This window comes from Nymphalis io, chromosome 9, assembly GCF_905147045.1.
Source record: "Nymphalis io chromosome 9, ilAglIoxx1.1, whole genome shotgun sequence".
In the NCBI taxonomy this organism is placed as follows: domain Eukaryota; kingdom Metazoa; phylum Arthropoda; class Insecta; order Lepidoptera; family Nymphalidae; genus Nymphalis; species Nymphalis io.
The window spans coordinates 343,739-367,372 of NC_065896.1; the positions used below are offsets into that span (position 1 = coordinate 343,739).

A 23,634-nucleotide genomic window follows, 5' to 3' on the forward strand; every position below is an offset into this window, starting at 1 on the left:
TCTATAATAATATTAATAATGTTTTTAGTTAATTTTACTTGGTCAATCTTCATAATTGTAAACAAAATGAAATATTTTGGGTTAATGTTGCCAGAGCATTTCTTATAATCTGAGTTAAGCATTGATATTTCATTGGATTTAAAGTGATATGACTGTATCGTTAATTTAGAATTATTAATAAGTATGCGTAGTTAGTTATGTATTTTACTTTCACTGTTGTATCATATTGTCAATGTTTAGATAATCTAATAAGGATTTCCTAACAACTAGTCGCTGAGTTGAAGTATAAAAATACGACTGTTATGTATTAATTTATTTACTTAACTATACACACTTTTTGTTTTGAATATGTTTTTTTATTTAAAAAATTAAATTGTTATGATGTTAATAATCATTATTAAATTTAAACTCATGCATGAACTCTTCAGTGTCTTGATGGCCGTTACATAGGATTACAGAGGGCCCATGTGCTGGCACTCAGACTTTTGCTGAATCGGTCAGAAGGACATTAACATCATACTTTTGAGATATATCTATCTTGTTCATTGCCATTCGTCTTATAATTTATCTCGTATTCAGCGGTAAACAAAAACATTGTTAGGAAAACTACATGTGTCAAATTTCACTGAAATTCTGTCACATGTAGACCATACGTAGCGTATTTGAAGATTTGACGCCTCGGGCACCATTTCTATTTCTTATGATTAACAATAGGACAAAATAAATTATAAAATTAGATCAATTTATTTCTCACACAGTATCAATTATAATAACATATTAATTTAAAGCCTTTTTTTGCAATTAACAATACCATTTATACCTTAGGGTTCGGCTTACTATAATTTCATAAATATAATATTATATACATTCAAACGTATTATACGATGTTTTAAAGAACGCTTATGAAAAAAATAACTGGGGCGTAAGATGTATTTATTGCACTGAAATAACGGGACAAAGCGGAGTGATGGCTCATGATCATCATCATAGTTCAATCAATTGTATTCCAACTTCAATAGACAGAGCTCACCGTTTACCTCACGGTAAGGACTTGAAGGAGGTTGCCCATTTATTATGACCATCCCAAGCTTAATTTCTTGCCTTGCTTTTAAAAATTGTTCCTACCAAACTAAAAAATACTAGTAGATTCATGCGTAGAATACATTTTAATAAATACCCTACGTGATTGGTCTATAATCATCATATTGCTAATTTTTTTTCGTTTTTTATTTTTAAATCTAATAAAATCTAAGATTACTAGACTTGATTAGTCTACGTTGTTGTCTAATTATTTCATAAATTTGTATGTTATCACTTATCTTGCCCTCTGATCATCTGCCGTGAGTGTCGTAAGAGTCAAAGGAAACTGAATTAGGCAACTATCGATATAAGAGTATTCCTAGGGAGGGCTGGCAAAAATAGTGTACGTAATATTTTTCATTTACTCTCGAATAGTCAGGATATCTTGGGATTGTCACAACTTCCTCAGTGAATGCGAAGTATGAAGTGAACCCGATGTGTGGGAAAATAAAATTTAGTTATCTAACATGGAATGAACCTCAGCACTATTAGCAGTGGAAGAAAGATTGGAGGTGTACTGAATAGAAGGCGTAAAAATGCTTGTAAGAAATTAAATAAGAAGGTTCTAAAGCCAGTTACATTGATTGAAGATACTTAATTATGATAGAGAATAATCATTATAGTATTGCATTGGGTAGTAAAGTAACGGTTGTCTTGACTTGTGTGAAAATAAATTCATGAAATGAATGCTAAGTATACGATTAATACAGATATCAAATTGTAGGTATGATTACATGAGTTAGAAGTATGAATATTTACTCTATGTAAATTAATCTTAGAATAGTGATGACATGGCGAGTTGTTGTTTGAAGAATGAGAATGAAAGGAACAAAGATCAGAATTATCGCTGTTCTATGCCACGTGTTTTTTTTTCAAATGTATCCGATAATAATTTTGTTGTAGTTAACATCTCATAATAATATTGAATTTGTATGTAGGATTACGAGGTTGATTAATATTTGCCTAATCTGTGATATTTGCGAAGATTTATATATGACAAAAGCCTCTGTCTTTCAGTTTTTTTTAGATTATCAGTATTTTAGAGTAATAGTTCCAGAATGGAATGGATTTTGGAAAAAAAGATAAAAATGGCTTTTCAAAACATACTATTATGTAAATTTGTATGTACGTATTAATATAAATATTGAGTCGAGAACAAAATATTAAAAACAATAAGCTTTTGTTTCGTCATTCTAGCGTAATTTTGTATATTTCCAACATGCCTTTATGATAAGGTTCAGACATTAATGAGTTTAAAACAACAAAAAAGGTTTTCGGTTAGTATTTTTATCAAAGTGACCAAACTGTAGGGTTTAATGAATGTTATTATTTAGTATTTCAGTTACATAAGGAAAAATATTCACGTAACCTCATTATAAAAGCACCATAATTATTATGTGATAACATTATTTATATAAATAAACTAAATTTTATGATTAACATTGACATTATTATGATAAGGTACACAATTTATATGAATACTATTAAATTTAATATACACTGTCCTATCTATTGGTTATATTTGAGCAGATCACATTTTGACGGCACTACAGACACTACAATGATTACACTCCACTCCGTCCGGCAGGCATTCTATGTGGAACGAATGCCGACAATTGTACACTATTAAGTCCGAAGCGTTGGATAGATCTCTTATTATAATGCGTCCTTGGCACACACTGCACAGGAACTCATCGGTAACTGATATTCCTCTTTGCTGATTGATGATCAGTTTCTCGTGTAAGTCGAAGTAATTTCTTAGAGTGATAACTTTACAGGCTTCCTGCACAGACATCTGTAAGTGGTAATCGCACATCATTTTCGCCAACGAATCCTTTAAGTCCTTTATTTCGCAACCAGATTGTATATTTTCTATAAGCATTCTCGGGTCCACGTAATTTCCTATTCTCTTGAGAAGCAATGTAACACATTCCGGCTTGCCAACGGTGTGCATGATAAGATCAGTCCACAGTTCTTTATCATTATGTTCTTGGCAGAAGTTGATGGCTTGGTTAATATCATTCAATTTTTCTATTATAATTTGCAAAGCTTCTCTGGTGTTGCCAATGCGACCGAGTAAGAAAACCATTTCAGGGTAAAATTTGTTGCTTTGGCATACATTAAGAGCTTCTTGTATTGGATAGTTATCACTGCATTTTAGGAAAGGTAATAATTTATTGCGAGCATATTTTGCGTAAAGTGCAACAAGTTTGCCATGATATCGTCCGCTCGGTTCGACTTTGCTATAGGCATCGAGATATTTAAATAAGTATTCATCGTTATTTTCAAGTTGTTTTTCGACGACTTCATAAGGAACTTTGGTCTTGTCTTGCAATAGTACTGAGATTGCTTTATCACAGTCAAGGTTCATCAGATCAAATATTTTGTCATATATCACCGAGTACATGTTATGTTTCGTGATTAATGTGAACACATCTTTGTGCTGTAATTTTAAGTACGTAGTCAAAGCTTTATCGTACTTCTTTTGGTAGCAATACAGCAACGCTAAGGCCTCTAAATATATATTTTTGTCAACCTCAGTTGTCAACAAGTGTTCTAATACTTCCTTGACAATTATACCTGTCTTATATAAAGCAGGGTTCCACTCCTGAACCAGTTTTAGGAACCCATTCGGGTCGACTTTAAGGTACTCATAGAAAATAAGTTCATATATATGAGAACTAAGAGCCTGTTCTGGTATTCTTGGTACATAGGAACTGATAGCACGTAATTGATTGACTTCGGCAAATTTCAGAATTTGATTTTCCCACAAAACTTTATCGTTTTTACATATTCTCGCACAGAGAATTGCCGCCTCTTCAAAAAGATGTTCTGATATTAAATGATCCAAATACTGCACACCCACTGTAACTACGGAATGTTTGGACGTTTTACCACCAACTTCTTCGAGGACTGATATCGCCTTTTCAAACTTTCCATTCTCGGTTAACCAGTTGACTCTATCATCAATATCGTAAGGACTTGCGATAACTATGTCTTTAGGAGATACTATGAAAAATCTATTCTCTTCTATAAGCATATCCAAATAATAATCATTACAATTATACTCCTCGTAACCCCGAATGGTGAGACTATCACTAGCAATTTCACAGAACTCACAGTCTTTGTATTCGGCCACTGAGAGCACTGGTCTTTGTGACTTTTCGGTTTCAGGATCATTCTCTTTCGGAACACCCAGAATTACAAGTTGGTCATCGAGTGGCCCTAAACCACTAATGTACGAATCTGTCTGAAAAGTGTGCACCGGGTCTATGAGGTATTCGGTAACGTCGCGCGTTTGCAGTTCGATTTGACTTCTCTTACGTATAACACATATTCGAATTGTATCGACCCATCCAATCATAAGAGTTTTAGGTGCCGACCAAAGAAGATTACAACGGAAATCTTCAATGGATCGGTTGGGATTTTTCTCCCATTGGATGAGACCTAGTGAACATCTCGCGACGAGGTCGTACACTCGCACACCGACCTCGCTGGCCCAGGCTACGAAACGATCGTGCCAAGCTATTGCCTGCACATAGCCCTCGCACTCGCATAGAACTGTGCTACGTAGGCGGTTTAAGAATGTTTTCTCATACAGTGTTAACTTGTTATCACCTGTAATCAGAAAAAAAGTTGTTATAAATTTAACTATACTTAAGACATATATGAATTACACTACGTCTGGTATACATTTAATATTTTTGACGTATATGTGTTGAATATTATATTAAACACGAACTTTCATTTTTCTTTTTGATGATCGAGGAAACACCGATTGATGATAAAGAACGAGGCCTAACGCGTATCGTATCGTGATAGAGTATCAAAATAAGTTCATAGAACATACATTAATCGGTAGGATAATGTATAGCTATATATATATAATATGAACATGAATGAATATGAATGAATGTTTAAGTGTAGTAAGTATATATATGTATCATATAACATACTACATATTACTATCATATGACATATTAGGTTAGTAGTTAATCTGTAGTATTATTTTAATCGATTTTTTGAATATTTTATTTACTGTTCGTTGGATTTTACGGGCACTTTAGATTATTAACAACAGTTTTTAATTTATGTAAATCATTCAAATGTATGTTAGCAACATGGCCTTATTGTTTTAACAACCAAGTCAATAATTAATCCACCTAGTCCATTCAACAAAATCTTTTATGGATTATATGTAATAAAATTTTACTAAAAATGGTCATAAGAAGACTACAATTAAAAATGCTGTCAATATTTTATAATTAGTTGGTATAGAACAATAACATACCCTTAAATGTATTAAAGGTTTTTTAAAAATAGAAAATAAATAAATTGGCAACACTGTAAATTCATATTAAATTTGGCATTTACAAAAACTAAGGCTCTTCAAGAAAAAATATAGTGTGAAACTATTTATAAAATTATGGCTAATTTTGATTTATACATATTTATGTATATGATGTAAATCAAAATGATTATAAATGTTCTTTTCTACTTATTAAGAGTTCGCTTTAACATAACTTTCCAAGTGTATCGAAGCAGATTCATGAAATAAGCTTTTAATCTTGTGCTACAAGTGAGGAGTTACTTTTTTTCATAACATTTACAGCGGTCATATTACAAGCAGTAGCATTTTATATATAAGATGTGTATTGTTTTAAAGCTTTAATTATTTGATTAATAAAATAAGCATATATTTATAATAAATTATTAATAGTATGGTATAAACCTGTAAGAAATCTTCTTCCAGAACCAGATTTAAAATAATAAGGATCCAAAGCAACAGACTTCACAACTCTTCCTAAAGTTAAATTATGAGTATTGTCATCAGTATAAAGACCATACACCAACACTTTGCCGTCGTCTGAGCAGCTGGCGATGTAGTCTCCATTCACGTCCACTGATATTTTGTTCACTGCGATAGCATGAGCTTGCAGATCTTTTTGATTGTTGTCTTGAGATATAGGCACTGTATTACCTTCGTGATCTAGTAAGTGAATTACTCCCCACTGAGTTCCGAGGCAAATAAACTTCGTATGAACGCAAATACAGCTTACAGCGTCTTTCAAGAGTATATTTTGAACGTCATTACCCATTCGACAATATTTAAGTTTGGGTTCCATTTTTCGGTTTAAGCTATCGCAGCTCCCTGAATTTATTGCCATTGTAAGACATTCAATTAAATTACATACTCGTTAGAGACTGCTGTGAAGAACAAGGAAATCAAAATAATTTTCCCTTCCTCTATTGTTTCGATGTTTTCTTATTCATATTGGTGACATTGACGTTCAAATAGTGTTACAACTTACAACATATTACTTTGTAATATATATGAATTGTTAACATTGCTATGATAAATAAAAAAATGTAATTAAATTACTGATGCATAAAAAACTATACATTTATATATATTCGATATTAATTGTTGTATTTATTTGTCTTTTTTTGTTATTAAAAAAAGTAAGTAATACCTTGCACAATTTAAAAAAAGGCGCTATAAAATTTAAAAAGTTTATCGTATTACTTCGAGTCTCGTGAACTATTACCAATTTGTTCGATTGTTTCTTTTTTGTGACTAAGCGATATCACTTTAATATTTAGATTAAATAAGAACTATGGAAAATAATACAAATTTTAATTCAAATGAGTTGTTATTACTTCGGAAATGTGAAAAACATTTGTCTCCATTTGGATTAAAAGTTATGGCCACATGGATAAAAATCAAAAACGGTATGTTCTTACCGTGTCTCATAATATTTTCTTAATCTTAAATTTCTAAATTGTATATGCAGTTATTTTATTATAGAAAGTCAAAATAAGGAAAATAATTTGAATCAGTCAAAACAACAGTCTCAAAACAAAAAAATGATTAAGTAAGTTTTATTTTAATTCGAAATGATATAAAACAGCATCATTCTTTGTAATATTGCTATATTTATTATGAACATTACAGATTTAATGAATCGAATGTGCCCTTAACACTATCAAAAATAAGTACGGAAAATGGAAATAGTTATGTAGGTAATAACAATATCCCAGTAGTGTCTACATCAATCGATTTATTAAAAACAACAGATTTTAATAGCGGTGTGAATGTACCAACTGAAACAACTAATTGTGTTGCTTCTACCACATCCTATTGTTGTTTAGAGTTAAAACTTCCACATCAAAGTACAAACCAAGTCAAAGAAATATCTAATGAAAAATATGAGCCAAGTGAAGCTATTCCGTGGAATGATATTTTCGATAGAGAAATCTTTAAGGAAATTTACGAGTCAAGTAATGTGACATGTGAAGTGACAAATGATAATAGCAATGATAAAATGGAAAAGAAAAATGATGTTGCCTTTAATATGAAATTACCTCCAAATAAAAAAAAGGTACAACTAGAATTAGATCACGTAGGCGATAACGACGGTGAAAGAAAAACTAAAAATACAACAAAAGCCGTAGAACCGCTGAAAAAGAAATCAAAAACAAACGAGCAATATAAAGGGATATCAAAAAATATTTTTCGAAAAGAAAAATATAAGACTACCGTCAAAAATTGGCTTAATTGTGTAGATCCAAATAATAAAGTGGAACCGGATACCTTCGACCACGTTTACGGTAATGAAATTGATTGCAACATTCATGCAGCGAGGAATGGCAATAAAACGCCACCAACACATTATAAGCATTCAAACGAGACAGTTTTCAAACATAAAAATAATAAAAAGATTATACAAGCACAATTAGCTAATAAGGACGGGATAATGAAATTTGAAAAACCTATAAAATATGCTGAAGTAACTAAAATGGTAGAAAACAGTAATGCCAAGGACAATAACGAAGGAATCGATGAAAAAAAAGAAAAATCTTCAAAGGCAATAAAAGATAAAAAGGTCGCTAAGTTTATTGCGCCAATCAAATCACAATTACCGGTTAAAGATCTAACATTCAATGTTATTGTTATAAATGATAACAATTTCACACAATATATAATTGAATTAGAATCGATAGACAATTGTGAAGTTGTTATAATATTAGTGTATAGGTAGGATTATAGTTAAATTTATTTACTTAATATTTACACTTTGAAGTGTGTCAAAAATTAAGGTGGCAAGATTAACCATCTCATCTGCATTTAACTTTATTGGCTAAGTAGCTCTGTTTGCTCGAAGTACGTAGCTAATAAACTACACCCACTTGGTGATAGGGCTTTGCGCAAGTCCGTCTGGGTAGGTTTCAACAATAACACACCACCACAATCTGATCTGATCCTGAATAATGTGTTCTTCTGAGTAGTGTTAATGAATTACATTACTAAATCGCAAATTGTATCACTTTAAAAACAGCAACGGATTCAGCCAGCTGAACTGTCAGCACACAGACGTCAATAGTGTTGCTGAAGGAATTCTGCTCTATTGGAATGATAAATTCTATTATTTACGAGGATACATAAACGGGTGCACGTAAGATACTAAGTTTAATTTGTTCTTGTCCTCCCGACCGATTTTTCTCCGATCACTTTTAGAAATATATCAAATCAGTAACAAGTAGTAAATTGTCTATGGGTTCATCTTATCTTTGGTTAGTTTAGCGGTCAGGAGGGCATTATCAATGAGTACAATGCGTTATAAAAGTATAAAATTGATTTCTTTCCAGCGAAACATTACGGAAAATATTTTCGAACAATATGCTAACTTGCTACGAAGCTAAAGACTTAATTATATATCTGAAGTGTATTTTTGAGCTATCATTCACAGTTTTAAATGTTATTGACATTAAGGTAATTGATTCACCTAAAAATATTCGTGCAGTTTTATAAAAATCTTAAAAAAAATATTTCGAACGTACGGCAGATTGGGTCGAGCTTGCTCAGTCCAGACAATCCACCGGAAAATTTCTTTGAAGTGCAGAAGCTTATAGAATGTACGCCAAATTTTACGATAGCAACTGAGTGCTCGTTGCAAAAGGCAGCCTGGTACATTACTCTTCTAAAGGATAGCTCGGTTAAGTTAAAGGGATTGCTGGTGGAAAACGGTCTTTGGAAGGTTTTTGTGGATATTGAAATGAAGATATTACTGATAGTAGCGGGTAATTATATTACTATAGTATTTTTATAAGAAATTCGGAAAATAAAATCTTTTGAGATTTTGAAGCAGTATTTAGAGTAATTTTAATCTTAAAGTTGTTTTGATACTCTTAGCATTGATAAGAAAACGTGTTACACGCCGTGTCACACCCATCAGTATCTATTTATATGCATACACAGATATGCAACATCGCGGCGTGTCCGTGGATGTAGACGAGCTGAAGTCGATGGAAAATATTTTGATGATCCGAATGAAAGAAATTGAAAGTGAATGCTACAAAGCCGCCGGGAAGACTTTCCAGATCAATTCGACGCTGCAAGTTCGGGCCATCCTCTACGACGAGTTGAAGCTGGATACAAAGTGTAATGTGAAGATAAGGGAGACAACTTCCAAAGGGGCGAAGTCTACGGCTGAAGCTATGGTGACTATTGACATAACTAGCGCACCGAAACGCGGGAGTATAACACTACCAACTTCTGATAAAACTAATAATATTTATCGGCTCGATACAGGGTTCCAATTTGCGACTACTTAATTACCAAAAATTGATTGATTGACTTATTTATTTAATTATCACTATTTTAGAGCGATAAATAAATAGGTGATTTACTACTATCCACCACCACTAACGAGACCTATATAATAAAATAGTTACTAAATACCGATTCATTATAACCAGATACCACTCATCAGATATTCTACCGCAAAACAGAAGTACTTGGTATTGTTGTGTTCCGGTTTGAAGGGTGAGTGAGCCAGTGTAATTACAGGCATACATAACATCTTAGTTCCCAAGGTTGGTGGCGCATTGCTGACGGAAGCCATGGTTAACATTGCCCATATGCTCGTCCGTCTTCTTATCCTATAAAAAAAAGTCAGTAAAAAGTTACAGCTGAAAGAAAAGTCATGTTTTTTTACCTTTTTATACGAAAATCGCATCTGGCTTAATCTTTGTTCCAGTTACGCAGTTTGACGTCGGTTCATCCGCTGCCGAAATTGATACTAGAGTACAGGCACCTGCACAAGGCGCATGCGACCTTTCTAGCTGGTATCGCGCAACATGTGAAAGACGGAGTCGTCAGACCCGCTTGGTTTTAACTCATTTATTATCTAATAGTATAATGTGAATTCAAAGTTTATTCATCCTTCGCGTTGTATTTATTGACACGACAGATAACTGACGAGTAACTCACTTCTCTTTCATCACTCCGTCTCACTCTTGTTATGCTTCGTGCGATACATCAGTATTATTTTTTTGTTATTTTTTGTCAGCTCACACTGAAGTGCATAGCGAATGTTTATTAATTTTGTATGATGTAGGGATCAAATTGCGGCCGCGACGGGTCGTATAGCATGCAATAATCCCAACCTCCAGGCTGTACCTAAAACGCCTTTCAACCTTGTTTTGTTTCCGAAGGACGGAGACGACGGTGAGGATAATACTAAGTAGACTAGTTACAAGTGTGTCATAATAAGTTAACTATTCCATAATAATTCATCCCATACGGTCATCAACTTCAGAGCTACTCATGTGCGTTCTTAATCGTCGTCGGTTCTGTGCGTTGTTAGCAACAACGTAATATTCAAGTAATCGTCGTTTTTGAAGTATTTTGACGTGGAATCGGGATACAGAAATTTCTCGACGAAATCCTAGAGCAGGCGGAAGGTCTCGGAGGTGTGATGATTTCTTCCTGACCGATATCGACCCCGGTACTGCTCAAGGGAGAGTACACTCGTGAGCGTGCTCTCTACTCACTCTTATAATCCGACGATCTCGAATTTACGAGACGATCTGAAATTGCACTACTGCGAAGTTCTTGACGGATAAATCCGGTTAGTTTGTATTTTGGATGCACCCCCGGGCCGACACCCGCGCTCACGAGGCGACACCCGCAGGTGTGGCGGCGCCGCTCCGGCGCGCGTACGTGCCGCGCGCGGGGCGGCGCCTGCTGGCGGCAGACTTCCGCCACGCCGAGTGCCGCGTGCTGGCGGCGCGCGTGCGCGACGGCCGCCTGCGCGCCGCGCTGGCGCAGCCCGACCTGTTCCGGCACCTCGCGCAGCTCTGGTGAGGCCTTGCGCCCGCCCGCGCCAAACCGATTACCTTTGTCTTTATATACGAAGTAGCACCAGTAAACGGTTAGGCTCAATCTTTGACGTCGGCACCGTGAACATCTCCGTCATGCCCCCCAGCCATTGGAGCCATCGGTCCATTATATATTGCAGACCCAACTAAAACACAAATGCAGCCATACAATTTTGGTTTGACGGGGCGATGACTGCGAGTGCGCGTCACCTAACATGGCGCGCTCGCGCGGAACCCTTCCACCAGTAAACATAGCCGGTGCGGGCCCGGGGACGACAGGTCGAACGAGGCGGACGCGGCCGTGACTGCGGCGGAGCGCTCGCGCACCAAGCGGCTCGTGTACGCGAGCGTGTACGGCGCCGGCGCCAGGAAGCTCATGGAGATCCTCGACGTGGACTACGAGCGAGTGCTCTCGATTATGACCAGTTTTAACAGTTGAGTGAACGAAGATATGTAACCCGCCTTTCGCGACCACGATCTTTAATTCGTATACATTGGCTACTAATTAAATAAAGAACTAAAACGAAAGACATTTTTGTTATAGGAACATTTCCATCGCTCAAAAATTTTAGTAAATCGGTTGTAACTGAATGTGAGAACCGCAACGGTCGCCTGACGCTCGCGAGTGGGAGGGCGAGGACCTTCCGCAACATTTGCAGTTCCAACTTCGCGGAAAAGTCGCACGCGGAACGACAAGCCGTTAACTTCATTATACAGGGTCGATACTCGCTAACTAAAAATTGAAACATCTTTTTGTATATAGTCTACCTCTAAATGTTCTGTTTTCCTTGTAACGGTTCCTCAGGTACGGCAGCTGATTTGTGCAAAACAGCGATGATTCTAACTACGGACGAGTTGAGGAAGGCAGATCCTCCGATCGATGGCCATCTGGTGCTGCAGATACACGATGAGCTCGTATGGGAAGTGCTGGAAGAACACCTGGACAGAGCTGCTGGTAAGATTGCATTGTAAATGATAATATTGTAGATAATTTCAATCAACTATTACCCGGAATGTGCCGATATAGATAACCAACTGCAAAAGTTAACATATGTCACAAATGTGGAAAACAGATATTGAGATCACGTCGGTCACACGATCTCTTGAATCTTGAGGTATTGAGGCAGATAATTTTGAGAGACGGATCCAGGTATGAGGCTAGCCTATACTCAAAGACCGAAGGAATAATATATATTTATTTACGACACGTCACAATTGTTTGAGTACCCTGTACTGACTGATTGGTTAATGTATTATAATAATCTAATAATAAATTGTTATGATTTCGTCGTGCCAAATATGGAGTACAATTAAAAAGGCGATGTGCTGACGGCACATTTTATTGCCTTTTTTACTGTCTTTAGCTATGCCTCTTACTCAAGCATATCTTGTTTACCTTGTTTGATCTTTACATTTGGCAGTGGTTGTGGAGCTCAAAGTCAAAAGCCCTCATTCAATATAGAAACGCTGCATTTGCTTAATTATCGTAAATCTACCAGCGGTTCGGAAGTAAACACCTCAGACTTGAGATGAACCGGTGAAAGAAACTCAGCGAGATTTTTTCAGTGTTATTCGTTATCAACAAGCAGATGAATTCATGTTATAATGTTATCAACACTTGATCCTTCTTGGCCCTACTGGTGGTAGGGCTTTGTGCAAGCCCCTCTAGGTAGGTACCACCAACTCGTCAGATATTCTACCGTAAAACAGCAGTACTTGTTATTGTTGTGTTCCGGCTTAAATGGTGAGTGAGCTAGTGTAATTACAGGTACAGGGACATAACACCTTAGTTCCCAAGGTTGGTGGCGCATTGGCGATGTAAGCGATGGTTAACATTTCTTACAATGCCAATATCTGTCATATACTATTATAAAAAAAACTTTATCGCTGCGGTATTTTTCCAATGTAAACCACACACGGCAGTACTATTCCAGCCATTATCAAAGCGACGATGGAAAATTGCGGTCGAGAATGCGGTATGGACATAGCGCTACCCGTCGCGATGTATCGCGGAACGAATTGGGGGGAATTGGAAGAATTCATCCCGAAGGACATTATTTAGCTACATAGTCATTATAATTTTTGTAATACATGTAGTAGTCCATTTTAGTTTTAGTGTCAGGTAGTCTAGTGAAAATATAACAGCCTGTAAATATCTCACAGCTGGGCAAAAGCCTCTTGTCTTGAGCTTTGGAGGTTAATCCTCCGCGATGTTTCAATGCGAGTTGCTGGATACATATATATCATAATTTTATCCGACGTACACAGGTTTATATACGATATTTTAATTCACCGAAAACGAGATTAATTATAAACACAAATTGATCACTTGTAAACTCAGAGGGCTACCGAGTTTGGATCTGCTATATCCGGTTAAACATCACGTATCCCAGCCTCTGGACCAAATCCTCTAGTAAATAGAAGAAATACACAATGCATGAAAATAACAACACAGTTAATTATTTCTTATACAATATATTATCACTGAGTACAATAACTTTGATATTAATGTCAGAGCTTAATACAGAACACACTCCAAGTAATATAATTAAATAAATACAAAGGATATGTAAAAACAACAAAGTCATACATAGTGACCAAAAAATATCGGCTGACTAAACACCTTTACACGAGTATATATTTCATTTTTAAAATATAATTTCGTTTCTAATGTATTTATATTACTAAAAAAAGGAGTAATTCAATAAATGTGTCAAAAATAACTTTTTTACATGCATTTTTCGTTATTACTAGTTGTCAACAAAATTTAATCTCTAGTTACTGAAAAGTTGGTTTAAACTAAATCTTAACTAAGTTGCTTGACATGCGTAAATTATGATATAATGACTTAAGTATATAAGAACGAGGTGGCAACTGCCAACGACAAATGGGCGACGGTGACAATTGGTTAACAAATAATAATTAAGAGCGTTTATTCCAACTGCCGCTTGTAAATTTTTGTCATTTATAAACTGGTGGTACAGCTACGTGAAACTCATTAGATATTCTACCGCAAAACAGCAGTAGTTGATATTTTGTTCTGTTCCGGTTTGAAGAGTGGGTGAGCCAGTGTAATAATAGTGTAGTGTACAATACCAATGTCTATGGGCGTTGGTGACCGTACCGTACCGTAACAGCCTGTGAATGTCCCACTGCTGGGCTAAGGCCTCTGCCTCGAATCTCGCGGGCAGCGGGGCGGCGGCGGCGGCGGCGCGGGAGCGGCAGGATCTTACGCGTATAATCAAATGGACCGGCCCTCGAATACAGCGGTGCAGGAGCGGCGCGGGGGCGGGCAACGAGCGGTGCACTCCAGTCAAGCGGTGACCGCCCGCGTTGCGCGTCTGCATTGTAGGTATAGTGTTGTACATTTTTTTTGTGACGTATCAAAATGTCTTCGGACGTGCAAGAGCTAATTATTTCGGCAATCTTTGAGAGGACACCCATATGGAACAGCAAAGATGTGAACCATAAAAATAGAAGAATAATTAACCAATTATTAGTCGTAGAATTTGTCGGGATTTTGTCTCTGTTCTTCATAATTTCGATAAAACTCGCCATTTATTTTCCTTGCCCTATAGTAGGGATCCACTTCTTCTTTTGCCCACAATAAATCGAGCGTTAGGAATAAATTTGAATCAAAAAGATGTCGCCGTTTTTCAGACATTTCGTTCGCGAATAAAAACAAATATCTCGACAACACAACCATGAACACAACACTACACCGCTATAGTGCCGCGCGATCTGCCCGCTGGTTTGGAGAACAGGTATGCGTTGCCCGCTCCGCTGCCGCGCCGCCGCCGCCGCCGCCCCGCTGCCCGCAAAATTCGAGGCAGAGGCCTAAAGGCCTCCTCTCCTCTTTTTGAGGAGAAGGTTTGGAGCTTATTCCACCACGCTGCTCCAATGCGGGTTGGTAGAATTCACATGTGGCAGAATTTCAGTGAAATTAGACACATGCAGGTTTCCTCACGATGTTTTCCTTCACCGTAAAGCACGAGATGAATTATAATCACAAATTAAGCACATGAAAATTCAGTGGTGCTTGCCCGGGTTTGAACCCACGATCATCGGTTAAGATTCACGCGTTCTTACCGCAGGGCCATCTCGGCTTTTTGACGGCGTTGGTGACCACTTACTTCCTATTCTATAAAAAAAAAAACTTGTGTGCGATGTGAGTGCGTATGTGTGTATAATCACAACTACATAAGGACTAGAGTAGCCAAACGAAATAAAACGTCTTGATCCTATTACATTTTATTATTCTGTAACGTTTTGTGGGTATAAATAACAAACGAATACAAACATACGAGTCATAATAAATTACTGAAATAATAAACTACCTATTGGATATAGGCAGTTATTTAAAATAAATAAAAAATAAGGAAAAAAATTAAATCGATTTTTCCTCATGGTAACCGTTTTTGATTACTATTAACAAACGCAGTGCAATAGTCATGAGTAATTTTATTCAAAATTTGTAGTTAATTTCTAATGATACACAGATTAAAAAAATAGCTGTTCGGGCTGCTATCATAGCTTTATAAAAAAATCTAGCTGCACAATCTTGTCATGCGTACCGTAAAAATGTATTGTCGTCAGAAGAATTTAAACTTTAAATATCTATGAAAAAAATGTATATAAATACAAAATAAATTATATACAAAATAAGTTTTGATCAAAACGATTTATCCGTAATTTAAAGACAAACTTAATTATTGCACGAGTATTTATTCGGTTAAAGATGAAGTTTTGTAGATTTAAAAATATTGCTTTAAGTTTAATATTCTGGATTCTGCTTAGTTAAAGTTACTTATTTTCTAAAATAATAAAATATACGAATATTAAAAAAATATCATTGGCTAGAGTAAGAAGTCTGTTCGCCTTTGTAGTTTTTACAGGAATAACTTAGGGCTCATTTAAACATGACTTATTTAATTCGTCAAATATCAGTGGTTTTAATGTAGGATTTTCCAATGTAGAAAATATTCATGACTTTTAGAGAAAACCTGCGTAACGGGCTAATCTAGTATAAACGCTCTTAAATATACAAAAATATTTAAAGGAACTATTGAATTTGATGTATAAATAAAAAACAGACAGCCTCATATACTTTAAAGCTTTTAAGCTTAAGCTTATAGCTTTAAAGTTCTTAATTACAGTAAATATACATATAAATTTTTGATACCAATCAATTTAACATAATAATGAATACAGAGAGATATTTATAGAAATAAATATATTATAAACCCGCAATAAAAATAAAACTAAACTTAAAAATTGAGCGTCGGAAACTTATCTGATTACATACAAGCTTTTATTCAACTTCATTATCAAGCTAAATAGTTTGCTCAATAATATTTTTGTAGAAAGATTAAGATAAAAGCTTAATTTAAACATTGTTTATTAATATCAAACTATTTTAATTGAAAAAGGTTGGAGACGGTTACGAAACGGCTATTTTGTATTCCCGTCTCTCTTCTAAAGTTTTAAATGACCATCTCGGGGACCATTTAGATTTGTTACTGATATATTTATAACGATAAGACTGATTTTACGACCTAAGTGTTCAACATTGACTAAGTGAATTATTGCAATAACATATAACTTATTTTGGTGCAGAAGATATTTAAAGGAGAATGACCAAAAGTGGTCCAAATATAATAATAATATCCTGGGACATTTTTCACACACGGCCATCTGATCCCAAATTAAGCTTGTACACAGCTTGTACTATGGAAACCAAACAACTGATATACTATATATATTATTTTTCTTTTGTAAATACATACTTATATAGATAATTACACCCAGACTCAGGACAAACAGATATGTTTATGCACACAAATATCTGTCCTGGGTGGGAATCGAACCCACAACCTTCGGCATGAAAGGCAAGTATTAGGTCCTTACATATGAAATTGGCGTTTTGTACGGAAGGAATATAAAGTCTTTTTTTTGTAAAATATATTTAATTAATCAAAGTATGCACCGATGTTATCTATGCACTTTTGCCATCTCATAGGTAGTTCATTGATCCCTTTACTAAAAAAAGCATTGTGTTATGGGTGGAAATCAATAAACTCTTTGAATGCAATTTGGACTGCCGCATCGGAGTTGAATTTTTTTCCTTGTAAGAAGTTGTCTAAATTCCGGAAAAAATGGTAATCTGTATGGAGCAAGGTCCGGGGAGTACGGTGGATGTCGCAGACATTCTAACTGTAGCTCGTCTAACTTAGTGGTTGTTTGTTGTGCAGTGTGTGGTCTTGCGTTGTCGTAAAGCAGCAGTGGCCTAGAGAGATTGACCAATCTCGGTTGTTTAGCAGCTAGTTTTTCCTTCATGGTTTGCAGATGCTGACAATAGATATCTGCCGTAATCATTTGCCCAGATTTTAGAAAGCTGTAGTGAACGACACCGGCGCTAGGCCACCAAACACTCACAAGTAACTTTTTCTGAGTCAATTTTCGTTTAGGGCAGGATTTGGCTAGGTTTCTAGGGTTCAGCCATTGCGACGAGCGCTTCCGGTTATCGTACAGTATCCACTTTTCATCACAAATAATGATTCGATTTAAAATCCCTTCATTAACTGACACAGTTAAGCAAAGTAACACAGCAGTCGACGCATCGTTCAATTTCTATACTTTCCCGATTTGCTTCTAGTGGATTCTTCTTCTTCGAGTGCCACTCCGACTAGCGAAGGTTGGCAGTCAGTTTTAAATACTCCTTCTTGTTCATCGCGAGGCGAAAGAGTTCAGCAGCACTCGCGATTCCCGTCCATTCACGGATGTTGCACAGCCAAGACTTTTTTCTGCGCTCAACAGCTCTCCTTCCGGCAACTTTTCCCATCATAATCAGTTGCAAAAGTTCATATCTTTCATGCCTAAGCACGTGTCCGAGATATGCAACTTTTCTCTTGACAGTCTCCAAAAGTTGCCGTTTTTGGTTGACGCGTCGCAAAACTTCCACGTTCGAGACCTTTTGAGTCCAACTAATGGCCAACATACGTCTATATGCCCACATCTCGAAAGCTTCTATACGTTTCTTGAGGTCTTCTTTAAGTGTCCACGCCTCGAATCCTTAAAGAAGTATAGGCCAGATGTAACAATGTAGGAGTCGTATGCGCACAGGGATCTTAAGTCTGCGATTGAAAATTCCTTTTTTAACGTGCGAAGGCACTTCGAGCTATTTCGATGCGAGTCTTTACCTCCTGTTCACAGCTCCAGGTGTCATTAAGCCATGTCCCCAGATATTTGTACTTGCGCACCCTCTCAATTTTTTGGCCTGCTACAATGATAGCAATGTCATCGAAGCTATGTTTAGATAACACCATGATCTTCGTTTTTGATAGGTTCATCCTCAGACCAGCGTTTTCACTGCACTCATTAACACGGCTCATAATTAAATGCAGCTCTTCAGGAGATGATGCTATTAGGACTCTAGTGGATTAATACAGTTTTATTACTTACCCTGAAGCCTGCAACTATCTCTGAAGTGCTTTGTGATGGATGGATGATGGATCCGCTTCCACAATAGCCTTTAATTCTTCATTTTCCACTTTGGTCTCCAGCCGTCCACGGGGTTGGTTCTGAAGGGCGAAATTTCCAGAACGAAAACGTTGAAACCAAAAACGTAGCACGGTACGTTCTTTTGCGACACCAGCGCAGTACACGTCATTAATCCTTCGAGCTGTTTCTGCACCGATATTTCATGTTTTCCATTGTGCGGTAATAAGCGTCGCCAAAGAAAAAAATAATGAGGAAAAAACAAATGAATGACTGTTTCCAAAACTCAAATGTACCAGCTAAATGAATTTATTATTCTTAACCAAAAAGGAGATAATTGAGATCAAAGTGGTCATTACGACAAAACACTAATTTCATATGTAAGGACCTAATATCCACTAACCACGCCAACCGGCTCGTCAAATATCCACAACTAACGAGACCTTCGTAGACTTATAGTCCACTAAACAAAGAGTAACTTTTAGTACGAGACAAAAAAAAAATAAGCTGTCAGTAAATGTTATGACTATATGAAAAATAATAATAGTAACTTTTATTGCTTCACTATTTATTTAAATCCATTTTAATTGTGCGTAGCTACTCTTTATGCGACGGTAATGATGATTCACCGATAACCCCGCGCAAATTAAAGATAACACTATTTTTTATCCCTTTCGCACTTAGCAAATAATGTGCTAGAGCACTAATGCAAGCGGTTTTTACCTGAGTACCAGGTACCCAGGTATCTGGTACTACTTGAAACGCGTCTGGGTACCTGGAACACGCGTTGTGTTTTCTTTCTTCCGGGCCTTTTGGTCAAATTAATTAATATATAATAAAGTTAATCTTTTTCAGCGAAAACCTAACGAGGGATACCAAGCGGCATGACATAAAACGCGTAGTTTAGTTCAAAATGTGCGATGGACCGTATTATACTAACGATATTTTTTGCATAGAAAGGTAAAAAAAGACATGACTTTTGATTCAGTTATTTACATTTCACTGACTGCATATTTGTTGTTGCGGTCTGGTTATAATGACTCGGTATTTAGTAATTGATTTAGACATTTGGACCAAAGTCCATACATTTTTGGTCATTCTCTTTAATATAAAAAATGTGCAAAACACGAGATAGATCTTATGTTATCGTTTAGACTTGTACAGTTGCAGTAAGTAATATTTGTGACATCATTACTTAATCTAGTGTGAAACGTCTCAAGGTATAACTCGAGTATTACAAGAAAATCATTTACCAATTGCAATGTCACTACAGAGAAAATAGTTAATTTATAAATCACCTGGCAACATTTGCAGCTTTGAACTTATTAAGTTAACATGTTTATAATATTTTTCATACTTTATTTATATACTATTAATATTGAGTAAATAATATTTGAGTTGAGTGTTAGACATGTAACTATTATATGCAGAGATATATCTAATTTTAAATACTAAACACATTTAGTTTTGAGTGCTATAAGAGACGCCATTTGCTATCTTTCCATGTCTTTTATCTTTTATATACAAAAAATTTAACAACAAAATTTTAGAGTAGAATAGAATATTACTCAAAAATTTTATTTATTATAACATTCAAACATGAATATGATGAATATGATAAACCCTATAAAAAACCTACGTATGATGTAACTAAGAGGTGGATATACATCAATGACCGTGCTTGACTGGACGTTACCTATGACTATGGCAACAATTAAAGTAACTCAAACGATGGCATGTCACGAATATCCAGTCCTTAATGTCCTGACCGAAATTCAGCCATGGCTGCAAATCACACAAACATCAAAAACACGATTATGCTCAGGAGACTATTCCCTGACTCCTAAACCGACTGGAAGGCAGTTAGGCTTGTTGAGTGAGATCAGGTCAGGACCAAGGCTTTTACGGGCACAACCAGGCACAAGTGCCTAATAATTTCTTGACAGATAACACCGAATAACTTTTATAGGCTCAACCTACTATTCGAACACCAGATCTTAAATTTACAGCCCTTAGTAAGCAATGGTATATAGTGTCAGTATCATATTACAGAGGAGGAGACAACAAGTTGAAATATATATTTTGAAAATCCTCTGAATGCACACATGAATTCTATATTAAACATCTATCAACCTATGACTTTACTGATGGCTCATATATCTAATAGCTAGTAGTTTAATCATAACCTTACTTTGATCATTGTGAATAGTCTGTGATTCTTAATGTTGCTGACTTTATAGCGAATAGAGTTCAATCCATCTTTTTGAGTATTGTGTTCGTTCTCCACCATAATGCGATGGCGGTCATCATTTTTATGTTCTTGTTTGTGAAGTAGCATTGTATATCTTGACATGTGTGGGGGAAATCTATAAAAAACAAAAATAAAATATTTAGTAAGAGGTGGCCAAAGAAAATAAAATGATAATTTTTATCCAGTATGTAGTACCTAGAAAAATTATGTAAAAAAATAAAGTCAAGCTTTTTTAAGACATATGTAATACTTAGAACTTATTTAATTAAAAACGTAATACTGTTAGTGTTAAAAATTTAATTGATAAATGATTAGTAGCCTCTTTAGTGGATCATATAATTATATTTCATTACACTGATTATATTAATAATTGCTACAGCTACAGCTTATCTATTAGTAGATAAGAATTCTGCACTCACCTCAATATTTCAAGATTGTGCTTTGATATTCGCCCAGCAAAATCATCATCTTCCCCACCCCAACCTTGAAACCTGTTTGAGAAGCCATTCAACTCCTTATACTGGTCTGATGTAATAGCTAAGACACCACCAACCAATGATTTGTAAATTAGTACAAATCTAAATTTATCTATACTCGCACTCATGTGCCGAGGTTGTTTTAAACACACATAGAGGTTACTTTCATCTAGAGGCAAGAGATCAACATCATGCAAAATAAGACATGGAAACTTGTCCATCATAGCTTGCCTCGCTCCAATATTGTATAGTAAGCCTTTGTTCCACAGTCTTTCATCTTGTTGTTCAATTACATATATTCTGAAATTTCAATACATTTATAGAATACATAATTATGCAACAAACCACATATAATAAAAAAAAACTATTAATTGCACAATAAACTGTAACTCACTTGTAATGTATGTTTTGTTTTTTCAAAAAGCTGTGCATGTAAGGGATAAATATGTCCAATTGACTTTGCCGGTTTCTGTATGTTACTAGAATAGCAACACTAAAAAGAGGAGTGCAATCTTCAGGAGTATAGCTTCCATTTATAATACCATTTGGTAAAAAATCATTATATGTTCTTGGTATTTCCCAACTATGTATTGATTTATCATTTTGTAGAACATCATTGTATCTACAGTCTGGTTTTGATTTCTTCGTTATAAGTTTTGGATTATATTGTACATAAAGATGATGGCGCAAACTTTCTTGTGCCAAATGATCATAGTTGTAGTAACCATATGATGCAAAGAATTGGATTACAGCAATAAGACATAGTGTGATAAAGAGACATGTTGAAAGACGCACTTGCAGAAACCTTTGAATTAGAAACCATTTAGGCATTTGTAGTATTTTTTTTACAGGTCGACAAGAAATTTCCGCAAAGCTTCCAGTGAATCTGAAAAAATGAAATTATAATTAAAAAAAAATATTTAAACAAATTTATAAGAATACGCAAAGAAATGATTACTTATGTTTTACAAAGATAATTTATTGTAACCTTATAATTTATTATTTTGCTTTTCTTTTGACATTAATATTTAAAATTGTATAAATACGAAAAAAAGGATAATGGATCTGCGTATTACATCTACACAATATCTTATCTTTGTTAAGAATACTATGATCATAACTGTTCTATCATCGTATAAGGTAAACACAATAGGTACCTAGTAATAGCAACATACCAAAATTTAAGAATCAATACATTGTCTTTTTTATGTTTTGTATTATTTTAAGGTATTGTTATTAGTTTATTTTTGCGTATGCATTATCATTTCAAAATTCTAGTGTATATTTTGCAAAATGATAATCCTTGATAACAACGCCGGTAGAGGTATTTATTTAGACAATGACAGCAGCATTAAGCAGAAGCGGAATACTATATATGTGGTTTTAAATGTAGTGGTTACTTTTATTTACTCTGTATTCATTTTACTATTTTTATTACTACTAATTTTTAGTTTAAATGACGATGACAGAATCACAGCATACTACACTCCAGAGTAATCATGGTTTACACTATAAATAATACAACAATTACTATTTAAATTATCTGTTTGTATGGATTTTAAAACCATTAAGGACTAGTGGTATTTTCTAAAATAATAATAAATGTAATATACATATTACATATATTGTATACTCTTTGTACTTTGTAGGCATACTTAATTATATTTTTATTTACAAAATTTTAAATTGATCCGTTACAAAAAAAATTAATCAAGTCTTTAACAAAGTAAAATATGCGTGAAAAGAAGTCCGCAACAAACAATTCAGAGTTTTTATCTTTGGATAAATATTTCATTTAGCATTTTATCAAGAGAACAATGAAAGCAGAAAAAATGTTGTGCTTATGCTTGAATCCATTATTTTTGCCATAGATAATTATTTATAAGACTTTTATTTAGACTTAGTTATGACCTGAAGAAATGTCTGGCATTATTTAAAATGATTAATTTATCTAGGAAATTTCTATAAATAAATTTATACGTATAATATTTTAAAATAAAGTTTATAGCTGGCTCAGGTTTGTCCTATTTGCAATTAAGCTGAGTCAGTAGTAACTTTATAGACTACACATTAATAATATACTAACTTAACCTTAAAATAAACAAAAAGTCGATCTCAAATTTTTCGCTTAAATAGTACAATGTTGTGCTAATACATTATAATGCT

The 23,634-nt window shown here is 35.0% G+C and overlaps 3 protein-coding genes across 5 annotated transcripts in view; 1 reads left to right on the forward strand and 2 right to left on the reverse strand.

The window, feature by feature from the left end:
• LOC126770466 (beta-1,4-N-acetylgalactosaminyltransferase bre-4-like) overlaps positions 1-22,798 on the reverse strand; it is a 266,346-nt gene extending 243,548 nt beyond the window's left edge. Inside the window, exons 1-4 of one of the 3 annotated variants that reach the window (XR_007669459.1) lie at positions 22,644-22,798; positions 21,863-22,354; positions 21,412-21,768; positions 17,881-21,107 (exon numbers count right to left, since the gene is read on the reverse strand). Coding sequence is in view for 2 of the 3 variants with exons in the window: in XM_050489854.1 (XP_050345811.1) it covers positions 20,921-21,107; positions 21,412-21,768; positions 21,863-22,299 (981 nt within the window). In the remaining variant the exon portion in view is untranslated. The other 2 variants (XM_050489854.1, XM_050489855.1) reach the window with 2 other exon arrangements.
• LOC126770464 (vacuolar protein sorting-associated protein 41 homolog) lies at positions 754-6,353 on the reverse strand. Its single transcript, XM_050489851.1, has 2 exons — positions 5,813-6,353; positions 754-4,698 (listed from the first exon to the last, which is right to left on the reverse strand). Exons 1-2 carry the CDS (start codon positions 6,246-6,248, stop codon positions 2,612-2,614), a joined length of 2,523 nt encoding a protein of 840 aa, XP_050345808.1. The 5' UTR covers positions 6,249-6,353; the 3' UTR covers positions 754-2,611.
• Positions 6,794-13,951, forward strand: LOC126770872 (DNA polymerase nu-like). The gene is made up of 13 exons (XM_050490480.1): positions 6,794-6,813; positions 7,037-7,975; positions 8,421-8,537; positions 8,731-8,854; positions 8,928-9,162; positions 9,341-9,582; positions 10,122-10,252; positions 10,482-10,591; positions 11,058-11,226; positions 11,524-11,678; positions 11,789-11,962; positions 12,050-12,199; positions 13,179-13,951. Exons 1-13 carry the CDS (start codon positions 6,794-6,796, stop codon positions 13,304-13,306), a joined length of 2,694 nt encoding a protein of 897 aa, XP_050346437.1. The 3' UTR covers positions 13,307-13,951.
• Positions 22,799-23,634: the final 836 nt, after the last annotated feature.